We start from the raw sequence: 12,092 nt of genomic DNA on the forward strand, positions 1-12,092 counted from the left end.
AAATCAGGTGGTATGGATAGTTACCACCAGGCTTTGGAAGGTTAACAACCCTGACAGTACTTGAAGACGAGCACAAATCATAGTGCTTTTGTAACTGAGGTTTGTTTTCTTAAAATTTCTTGTTCCAGATTCCTTGTAGCCATCACACTAAAATCCTGGAGAAACTTTTTAAACACCCTGTAAAACACAGCAGCAGATGTCACAGATCCGTGAGCTTAGCGTTTAGTGTTGAGGCAGATCGGGGTTCGAATCTGTGACGTACCTCGCATGTAGACTATGGGATCAATTGACATTTGTTCGACGTGGTCTCCCACCCCGTCCCGTCCCGGAAGGTTGCTTTTCTTTGTCTACTGCGCACTCCTTACCCCAACGTCGGAATCCAGCCTGTCGATCTGTAACCGTAGAACCATGCTACAGCCTGAGCAGTTGCTAACACCGAGACGTGTTTATTTTTCTCGGAACAACAGTAACAAATCAAAGTAGTGTCCAAGAATAAATTAAAGGCACGTTAAATTTCACGTGTGATTTTGTGAACAATCTTCTCGTCTCTTGTAAGATTTGAGGTTTTCACAGCGGTGAGTATGAAGATTTCAGGTCTTCTGGGTTGTTGCCAGACTACACAGCGCAGCAACCCAGAAGACAGAAATCTTCATACTCTGCTCTTATCTAAAAACCTAGAAATTAAAATATCATGCACAAAAATATAATTTATCGTTTCTTTTGTATGAGTGTAAATCTTGATTTCACATTCAGAGTATTATGAGAAGAAATAACTGAGAAAAAGACAAAAATTACGAAATTAGGTTCTTATTCACTTGTAGGCTAATATGGAATATTTTCGACTCAGGGAATATGAAATTGGCTGGACGTTTAGCAGAACTTGGAGATAAAAAGTGAAAGAAGTCTAAAAATCTAAACTGAATGTGACATTGCAGCAGATATTTTAAAATATACATAACTGTTCTGGGTATTTTTACCGTGTAGTCTCATAGAAGTTTACCGATGTTTCAGAAGTGCTTTGTTCTTCCATCATCAGGGCGATTAGATTTGTAGATAGAATCTGTGGTTCCCCATCTCCTAAGTCCACACGACGTCACAACCCAGCAGACCGCCACAGAAGCTTTCTGTATTATCGTATGCTTCAGTTGATCTCAAACATTGCTCTCCATCTCTCAACACGGTCGGTCGCGCGAGCTAAGTTTGTCGCTCTACAGTATGGGATTCAATGTGGTAGCAAACCCCTTATTAAAGAAGACAGTGGGGAGGATTCCAAAGTCTCGTGTTTTTACTCCCTTCATGAAAACGTTTCCCCATTTCCGCTGCTTTCCCTTTTCGAAGTAACTCGTACGCTCTGAACGTCACAATTTAGCAGTTAGATCTTTTACTTTGAATTTAGGAACTTCCCGATTCGAATCTCTGCAATCTGTCTTTAGTATCTTAAAATGAAACACGACTCGTAATATCCTTTCAAAATTCGTATTTAATTCTGGTGCACATTTGGTATTTGCGTAGTGGACTGAGGACAATTACGAAAAAACCTCTGTCATGACAGCGTGTTTTCTGGCCTGTATTTGAACCCGGGATCTCCCAAATATGAAGCATAAGTGCTAACCACTCTCGGGCTCTCGGCTTTTACTGAAACCGAGGGTCTATTACCATGCTCACAAGAGCCCGACGTCAGTCCTTGTTTTCGCTGGTGTACCACTAATTCTAATTTAACACACTAAATCTACCACTAACCATATGCGTTCAGGGAAAACTTATTTATGTTAATATTATCTTTTGAATTCCTCGTTCGCGTACCACTCAACATTGACTCGCGTACCATAGGTTGAGAAACGCTGATCTAGTTGAATCGAGTTCAGATTATCACAACATATTTATCTTAGGCCCATTTTAATATTGTCCTCCTTTGTACTCCTACGCAGGTTTCATCTTGCATTGCATCTCAGAAGAATTCAAGACGAGCTGCTAAGTGGGTTGAACTACGCCTGTACAATTTCTCGCAGTCCATAATCACCGGTGATGGTCTTTAATAATTCTCGGCTATAAATGTCTTTTATCTGTAGTGAAATACACAATATAAGGTTTTCTTCACGCTCTAGCGTGAGCGAAGAATAACTTGTGGGATCGAACATGTCTGTCTCTTGCGTTTTTCGCAACAATTGGAACGGAGATCAGGTCCCCTAATTGGAAGTCATTATTGCTCAACAGTGGGACCTCAGATAACATTCGTGTAAGAAAGACCTAAGATTCAACAATGACCTGGTATCAGAAGATTGTAGTCTTCTGGGTTGTTGCGCCGTTTAGTCTGGTAGAAGTTTATCGACGTTTCAGAGGTCCTTGCTGCCTCCATCATTCATCGCCCTGATGATGGAGGCAGCAAGGACCTCTGAAACGTCGGTAAACGTCTGTCAGACTACACGGCGCAACAACCCAGACGACAGTCATCTTCAGACTCACCGCCGTGAAAACCTAAAATCCGACCTGGTATCAGATTAGCGTAGATGTGGTCTGAGATGCAACAATGTCCTCAGGTTACATAAGTTCAATAGTCTAAGTACCTGAGTGAGGTGGCGTGAAGAACGCCTTTGAATTGTCAATGTACTCCAAAGAGTATATATTTTCAACCTTGTTGGTATAGTCAGCTGATCTTCGATAATCGACAATATGATGTCATTGAAAATTTTTGTCAATTTGCGTATGTGGTATTTAAGATACTGTGCATTAGAATAATTAAAGAAATAGTTCCACAACGTTTGTAGCATTCTGCCGATAGAATTACTAACAAGTATTCAACGGACAGACGTGTACACATAATAACCAGCCATTAACTAATGAAGTAGTCACAGTATAAATTAATGGCCATAAATCTAAACAATCGATAATTTCACTGTTTCGGTTCTCGACTCAGGATTTTAATAAAAATTGGAGCTACATGAACAGTGGCTCTTTGAGCTGCCTGTCTACAATACTGTGTGAGTGTATCACCTACCGCTTGACGTTCTGTAGGTCCCGCGTTCGAAGCCTCTCGGTAACAGTGACTGAAGAGTGAGACTGTTCACTGGGGTGACAAGAACTGCAATAGCGTCCAATGAACGAACAACCGGCTGGCACGTGATTGGTGAACCACGTCTTGCCGGACCGGTTCTGACAAGACGGGTCGGTCACCCGGAATAGGAAATGACAGGAGGCAAGTGGAAGATCTTGTCATTAGCGAGTTCTCTTTCAAAGGCGACAATGTGAAGTCTTAACTCCATGAAGAAGAGCCCTTAGTCGCTCAGCTGATTAAGAAGCCCCCCACCCTCTACCCCCGACTTGCGGAAACCAATGGTACATTTCCGTGTTGCAAGAATCCGTCACTAGAAATTTCCCTGCTCCGTTTGTGTCGTGTGACATTTCGGATCCTCACGGTGGCAAGTATGGAGGTGACAGTCTTCTGAGATGTCGGGCCGTTCAGGGGTGCTTACTGCCTCTGTCATCAGGGCGCACCATCCCAGAAGACGGACGTCTTCAGTGACCTGGAACACTTTTCCACCAACTTGATATAGAGCTAATTCTTTGTTTTTATATTTCCTTTGCCCTTTACAGGAACATGGTGGAAATGGTAGTGTCGGAAAATGAAAAAGGCCTGGTGGTAGGAGATCAGCTCATTTGTTTTATGAAGTATGGCGGCTCTACTGGCTGTCGTTACAAACAACCAGAACTCATAATTCTATCGGTTTGAAACACACAGAATGTGGTTTACAAAGCCGAAGACCATTTATCATAGCCAGGAGAGTTATAAATCGAATTGTGGGTCAGTCATGTATGAATACTCATCATCTGACTTACAAATATCTGAGTACAGACCGAGTGTGCATTTGCTTCGTTGAACCAGTCCAGACCGAGAAAAGAAATTGTATCACTCATGTTCTTAAATCTAATTTGCTCCTTGTTTGCATGGTGGCATATTTTGAAAACAGGCAAAGCGTGATCTCATTTTTGTAAACAACAAATTTGTTATATCTACAGGAATGTCTCAAAAACTTTTTTTTCCAGTTTACTGTTAAACCTATAATTATTCTATTGTTCCTTATTTGATGTTATGAAACCTAGTGATTGATACGGCGTTGTTAAATGAACTAAGAAATAAATATGTCCATCGCAGTTCCGGTATTATTACATTTGGTGTTGTGGAATTTGATTCCCAATTTTAAACTTTATAATTTCAGATGTCGTAAATGACATACACATCAGATCTAAACTTTGTTGGGGAGTCTAAAGGTAAAAGTCGACTGGATAATATTAAAATTAATCGTAAAGAAATAGTGTGTAAGAAAGTGGAATGGATTCATCTTTCTCAGGGTAAGCTTACGGACCAATGGTTACAGCAATAAATCTTAGGATTTATAAAATTTGGGGAAATTCTTTACCAGCTGAGAGAATATTAGCTTGACAAGAGTGGCTCTGTCCCATGGGAGGTACATAGTTAACAGCAACCCTGCAATAGTAGGGATGTCCGAACAAACATGTTCTTTCTACATGTGTCCCCGAAGGTAGCCAAGGTGGTAAGGGTTCTTTAATGCTAAAGAAGGTTTTTTTGAAGGGAAGTAAATGGATTTATGTAACATGCTTGTATTCATTAGAGATAAGTGTTTCGTCTTTCCACATCAGATAGAATTTTCTTAGACAAACATATAGTTCGTCGTGGATGTGTAATTACAGAGCAAACAAAGCTTTGGAACAGAGCGTGTCGTCGGTCTCATGCAACACGCACGCGATAATTGTCAAGAGCAGGCTTCGCTGAACATGTGGCTGCAGTTAAATATGTAATTTATTAGGGACGCAAATCAATTTTTAAAATCGTGTTTCATGAATAAATCTGGAAGAAAACGAGATAATTTACTGTCGGTATTTCTCTTATTGGTTCTACCGCGTGTATAACAACGATTTTGAGGTACAGGAACAGGTCGGACAAAGCAGAACCTCGGCCAAGGAGGCATAAAGCAGTCTACGAGACTATACGGTGCAACATATCAGAAGGAAGTCATTTTCAGCACTAACCCGAACCAGCTATTCACAGTTAACATTTTTATACGTGAGATTTCCAGGTTCTAATGGCGGCCAGTATAAACATGACCTCGTTCTGCGGTGTTCCGCCGTTCCAATCATCAGGGCGATGAGTCACCTCCTGATGATGGAGGCAGTAAGCACCTCCGAAACTTCGGCCAGTTTCTATCAAAAAACACGGCGCTACATTCCAGAAAACAGTCATCTTCCACAGGCGCACATTTCAATTTATTCTTCCAGCCATACCCAGGAGTCTTGTGCAATTGCATGCTGTGCTATTAGGTATCCTTCCTTCGCTTATGAGCGTCATGAGACGAAATTCTGGTGACCCTCATCGAGTTTTCTATTTACGTTCGTCATTTTTGAGGCAAGTGATGTAACTGAAAAACAACAAAATTCCCTACTAGTGAGCCCAGCGATTTCCTCCCTCCTCGAAGTGGTTCCTGACCAAGGACACAGCGATTTGAAAATGTTTATAATATTACCCACGTGGCCCGACACATTTACAGTCGGCCATTGCGATTTGTGGCGCTCCCGATGTTTAACGGCGGACGCCATGTTGGCTGTCGCCATTTTGAGGCCGCATTCTCTACACTTCCGACGCGGTCTCCGCCCCTCCCCTCGTCGACACACTTCTCCTCTCGCAGTACCAACACAGTCCCTCTCCTTTGCCGCCGGGCACAAGCTATCCGACCTGAAAACATTTGGCTTGGCGTCCTCTGGGAGGCTTAGGCCTTTATTTCCCTGAATAAGATGAAGCCATAACCTAACGAAGTCTTAACTAAACAAGTGACTAACATGTCGATTAATGCGTTCAAAGTCCGCTGATTGACAATAGGCAACTGTCCCATTAAAGAAATAAAAATCAAAAGCACGAATATGATGCTTAATTATGACGTAATTATTATTCTTGTTTTTGTAGTGGTATTTCCTTCATGCTAGATGCAATTATATTATCACAATGGTTCGGTCGTCAGAGCCTCGTTTGTGAAGATGAGTTACATTGAGGCGGGAACGGCAAATCTTAAAATTAGAATCAAAAATGGTGAGATTTAAGGTTCTCACGGCGGGGAGTACGTCTTCTGGGTTGTTGCGCCTTGTATTCTGGTAGAATTTTATCAACCTTTCAAATGTGCTTGCTGGCAATCACCCTGATGGTGGAGGCAGCAAGCACTACTGTAACATCAGTGAATGTCTACGTGACTACACGGTGCAACAACCCCAAAGACAGTCATTTACAAGATGAAAATAATTTACTGACTACTAAACCATGCACTTAAGGACGCAGTGTTTTGATTGACTGGTTGATGATTATTCTGCTGATCAAAGAATATTCTTTTGTTATTCGTCTTCGTCGTCATAATCAGCAGTAAAGGAGTTAGAACAGTTTTCGACCGGTTCTTAACTCAGTCAATTGAATGTCTCTTTAAGACCGTGCTCGCTCTGTTTTGTGTATGCATGTTTTGTAATTTTTATAAGTAATGTGTGTGTCCTCGCATTCTGTAAACATTTTGATCGCAAGTATAGTTCCATATTCTGAGTTTTGTCCAATAGTCTACACGATATTTTTCAGTTCGTCTAACATGCATTCGTCCCTTTCATATTCTATCCAACTGTTCTTCTAATGAAATTCATTTCAGCGGCTTTAATTCTGGTTTTGTGTTTTGCCTTCATTGTCCAATTTTAACCCCGTGTAAAGCTGTTATTTAACTTAAAATATCATCACTGCCATCACAATAGAAGTGGACCGCCATTTCACACTATCATGAGAAAGTACAATCTGGTACTTGAGCCTTGAAGATGGGAGATTATGTTTCTCCAAAACGTTGTTATCTACGCCTACTGGCAAGACCACACAGGGTCACAAACCTAAGAACATCGTCATCACAATCCAGTTTTCACCTGCGTGGTATATTTTTCTAAGATAAATTTAGTTTTGTCCACTGCCTCAGCTACACGAAGGTGCATGATGCGTGCATACCAAACGTTTGCTTACATTTAACATCTCTTATCTTTTATTTAATTACTTTTAAGTGGAATGTACACGTTACGAAGCTCCTTGCTGTGTAAATTTTACATTTGCCTTCTTGCTCTTGGACACAAATTTTCTCTTCGGAACTCATCTGACTTCTTCTTTCAGAGGCCAGGTTTCACGCCCGTGTAAATGAAAATGCCATCCGTGAATAAGTATGTAGCCAGCCAGCCTTACGTTGATGGCATTTAACGTGTAGTATTTTTCGACTCAAACAACGTGGACCAAAGTTTAGAATATTGTCCACAGCATGAATACTTTCGCAATTTGTATTGTCATTAATCACGTGCATTGTTCTTGATGCAGGTATAGGCTAAATTATTAGGGCAATACGTCTTAGTAAGTAATTTCACAACTTGTGTCAAGTGATGATGATATCACCAGGTGGTGGAGTACCGATGCTGTTATCTTCTTCAGAGCGTGAGGCTAACCACTCGTCCCCATCCTGATCTGAGATGATGTGTGTACCTCTTCATGTTCACTGGGTCCGAAAGAATGGTCTAATCCGATTCCCCCACATAGGTGTTCGATCTGTATTGCGCAGATGCTTTCGTGTCCCGAGCGGGATTCGAAGCCTTCACCAAAGAAACCAACTACCCGAACAATCATCATAATGGATATGTTAGAGACGAAGGTAAAACATTTTCGGTTCTTGGTTTTCAGTATCCTGGAACAACACGTGGACCACCCGGGAAACTTCGATGACCTTGATGGTATATAGCCGTGACGTGTTGGCCAGAACCTGACTTTTATGGAAACAGGAAGAATGGCTCATAACGTGAGTACTGCGTTAAAACAGATATCATATAAAGGCTTTCTGTTCTTCGTCTGGTTGACTTATTATTTGATTTTTGTTGCCAATATACAAGCGCGCCGCTCGTGTTGACAACGCTAACTAAATTTCTCTTAACTTATTTTAGTCTGTTTTTGTGGAGAACTTAATTAAAATTTGTGTACGGTTTCCCAATTTTGTGTTATTACAACAGTCTTAAAGGAAAACAGCAGTGACAATATATAGTGTATGTGTGGTTTATAACAAGCTCTTCTCTCGCCCGAAAGCGGAAGTTAAACATCATACTGGACGCCGTGAGAACCTCAAATCTCACTCACTTCATAGATGTTTGTACTTACCTTACTGTAGGCCAATGCCGTTTGAAGAACACGAAATGAACTAGAGAATGTGGCGACAGGCTATGGAAGAGTTCAGAGAACGCCCCATGAAGGACAACCACCACCCCCGTGAACACAAAAATGCAACAGCTGCTGCTAGTTTAGGGGTTGGTTGCCTTTCTTCTGACTCTCCAGATAACGGTAGTTTTCTACCCCATAACTTTCTCCTCGGGGTGTAGGACTCTTCTATAGGTACCTTAATGCTCAAGGTCACGGGTCCTGTACAGACCCTTTCTGAAAAGTAATATTTTATCACTTCACAGTCAAACTTAGTTTTCCTTCGTACATTGGCGTACATGGAATTATTGGAACACTAATTTATAACAGAAAAATAGGTTATGAGGTTTTAGATTAGATTCGTCTGCCCTAGAACTGAGTCCAGTGGCCGTCTCTCCCGAATTCGGTTATGAATAATTATATAATATATTGTCATACAGTGTTATGGCCTTCGTGGTGGCATTGCGACATCTGAAAAAGTTTCTTGTACTGGTTTGACAAGTAGGTTAGCGTGAAAAATGGCGCCTCAGAAGAAAACACCTGTGGATGTCCAGGTTTCAGAACACAGAAGTAAGTGCAGAAGAAAACACTGAAGATGAATTAGTGTGATAGAAAGGCGATCTAAGGGTAGGTTCTTACGCATTGTTTTTCACCACAAGCTTGCGATATTGGATTCGTAATAATGGCCGAGGAGGGCTTAAGAAATTCGTCTTCTTACTTACAGATTCGTATTCGATCCTGCTATCCCTTTTGAAAGGAACTTATGTAAAAATTGTTACTGTGACGTTGTTAACTTGAAAGTTGCTATGAAAAAGCTAGTTCGCTATTAATTCAGTGTGTACAAAGCAGAAAAAGGATGCGGAGTGACATGGAGCACATTGATAGGTCATGTAAGTTTCCATGTGGCTGAAAATATGGCACGTAAAAAGACGTGCCAGTCGAGGTCCCAAAGCTTGGTGTTCCATTCGTGTTACCAAAACTGGATAAATTGAGACTGGTTAAATATATAACGTAATGCGGGCTTTGGAATTTGGACTAAGTGTTCCCAGATAAAACAAGTTGCATCCCATTTATCAGACGTCGCTATAACAAGATCGCTACGGTTCACGTGTACTGAAACGTCCCCTTAAATTAAGCCACGTTTGTTTCGTACCGCATTCTTCCGAAATTTATTTAATTCCTTGATGGTGTTTATTATGTAGAAAAGCTAGTCAATACATGTTTTACCTTCTCTGGAACCCGAAGGTCCATCACTGTGTTCATGAAAGCACACCACTGGACCCTATCCTGTGAACAATATAAATACAGATTCGCACCATCTGTCTCTCAGAACATTTTTAATATTATCCTCGTTTCTACATTTGAATTTCACAAAGATCTTCTCCTTACAGGTTCTGCAAATGGTAGCAAACATTCCGCGAATATAATCGGTTTAAACTTCTTAGTGAATGCAATTTTGATTTGTTCCTGTCGTTCCCAAATTTCTTATGTCTGCGATGTTGTAAGTTCCGACATGTCTGAGATCTAAGGTTATGACGCCGTATAGGCTTGTAGGTGGTAACCGACGTTTCGAAGGAACATATCACCTTTATCTTTATGGTGTTACAAGACCACACGGCGTCATAACCTAATATAAAACTCGTAAAATTTCTTAAACACGCACATTTTACTTAAAAACGATTACTTTAAAAATGGATACTGACGTTTACTGACACGTTAAAGTGTCGGATGGTTCAATCGGAAGTCAGTGGTGCTGTTGACTTTGTTTTGTAAACAGAGGAGTTCCGCCAATCGTGACCGACTAAAAGTTTTACTCAGTGATCATGTAGTCACGGTCTGTATGGTGTAAACACGTGGGCTTCTGTTATGCATCACGATCAGACCATCTTAGAACGAGATAAATCGCACGGATCTCTGTTATGATAAAGCAATTAACACGTGTTGCTTTTTAAAATAATAATTGAAACCGGTAGTTCTAGAATGGACGTAGTCTTGTGGAATGGTGTCTGAGATTTGAGACAATGACATGTTAACAAACATTGGGAGTCTCCTCGATGCCAAGCACTTCCATGTCGGACAGACACATACCCTATTCCCTAGTGGGAGGATCATAATGCCTCTATCTTCAGGCGTGAAAATGACTGCAGTACGTTCCGCCGAAATATTAGCACTCCCCAAGTCCACGCGGCTATTATCACCGCCGTTGGAACTTCAGGTCTCAAACAGGCCACATAGGCCCATCCTATATTATAAATAGTTAAATAAATTAATCATGCGAAGACGTAGACCTATAGCCCTACACTTGATTGTCATTTCTTCCTACAAAATTACCTGAAATCCTCGTTTCGTTTGAACACATGCATGATTATGTTGCTGATAGACCATGGAAGTGCGTCGTCCTTGATTCTTACAGCGTTTCTTTACCTTCATTGTTATCTGCAGGATGTTGTTTTCAACAGATAATTAGTGAGCACGCAATTCTTCGTGTGGGGGTGTCCTTTATGAACAATAGACATAAATTATGAACAGTTGCACATTTCAGAAGACACATGTCATTTTAATGAGGCCTGTGATCTGCTTAACGCTACGACCACTTTACCCCGCTACAAACCGTGTAGGAGCCTGGTTGGGCCCCGGAGCTAGCCGGCGTGGAGCAGTGTCCACGAGCTGAATTCTACCCCTGCCGGGAATAGAACCTCGGTCGTCTTGCTCGTAACGTAGTCGTTAGACTGGCTGCGTTGTCCGAAGCCCCATATTACGCACTCTTTCCTGCCTCCTGTTACGTGCTAGTCGTTTATGGCTGAATTACAAGAATAAAATTTTGTAAGGTGTTTTATGTATGTCAAGTGTACACTGATGCGCTTAGCACAGACCTGTTCTAATTCTGGTTTGAAGGATTAAAGCGACCGCAGCGTGAAGCTCATCACTGGCGTCAATTTAGTACTGAGATCTGTGATGCCATGTAAGTACTACGCTGCGGGATACAAAGATGAACAGAGATTTTCTTCTTTAAATAATTCTTTTGGAAAACGATAACTCGAAAGTCTGAAGAGGAGGTTCAAGGTGGAATCGTAACATTAAAATGAACCCCGAGGATATAATTCTTGGATTTCCTGATTCTGAAAATTCCTATTTGAAAGTTATGACCTTAAAAGAGCTGTGCTTCCTCTTTGTGTAAGAGCTTTTGTTAATTGCTTTATCTTCTGGGTTTAAAAACTTTTTGAGTTGTTAATCTTCTAAAGCAGATACCAAACCGTTGTTTAATTAGTTCGCCAGTCTGCTACTCAGTCAGTAAGTAACAGGTTTCGATGATATGAGATGGATTTAAATGTTGCTATTAATTACTTGTGGTTCATTTAACAACGCTATCAGTACCTCAGAATGTATTTGCAAGATATGTGGAAAGAAGGTGTTGTGGACTACTTTAATGTACTCCGATATTTTATAGGAGATACTCGAGAAAACCACGGGATACCTCAGACAGGATAGCAGATTTCCGGGTCGAGATTTGATACCGGACCTACTGAATGCGAAGCAGAAGAACCAACTATTAGACCACGATGTCTCTGTTTCCATGAATACATAATGAATGTTGCCTCTTCGGAAAATTAAACAGAAAACGTCACTAGGAGTCACTCGTTGACCAACCTGATTTTCAGAAGAACCGATATATTAGGTGAGATTTCAGGTTGTCACTGCAGCAAGTATGAAGATGTTGCTTGTGATTTTGCGTCATGTAATCTCGCAGAAATTGGCCGACGTTTCAGAAGTGCTTATTGTGTCATTATTACCCTGATGATAGAGGCAGTAAACTCCTCGATATTAGTTTCCCGGCAGTGAT

General features: G+C 41.1%; 1 protein-coding gene across 1 annotated transcript in view; it reads left to right on the forward strand.

Moving 5' to 3' along the window:
* Imp (IGF-II mRNA-binding protein) overlaps positions 1 to 12,092 on the forward strand; it is a 161,719-nt gene that overhangs the window by 34,286 nt on the left and 115,341 nt on the right. The window contains exon 3 of the mRNA XM_022067285.2: positions 7,748 to 7,862. Coding sequence (XP_021922977.1) covers positions 7,836 to 7,862 — 27 coding nt within the window. The 5' untranslated portion in view covers positions 7,748 to 7,835. The remainder of the gene's footprint in view (positions 1 to 7,747; positions 7,863 to 12,092) is intronic.

This window comes from Zootermopsis nevadensis, unplaced genomic scaffold, assembly GCF_977971745.1.
Source record: "Zootermopsis nevadensis isolate Lab colony 2312 unplaced genomic scaffold, Znev_1.0 Znev_ptg000061l, whole genome shotgun sequence".
NCBI classification, from domain to species: Eukaryota; Metazoa; Arthropoda; class Insecta; order Blattodea; family Termopsidae; genus Zootermopsis; species Zootermopsis nevadensis.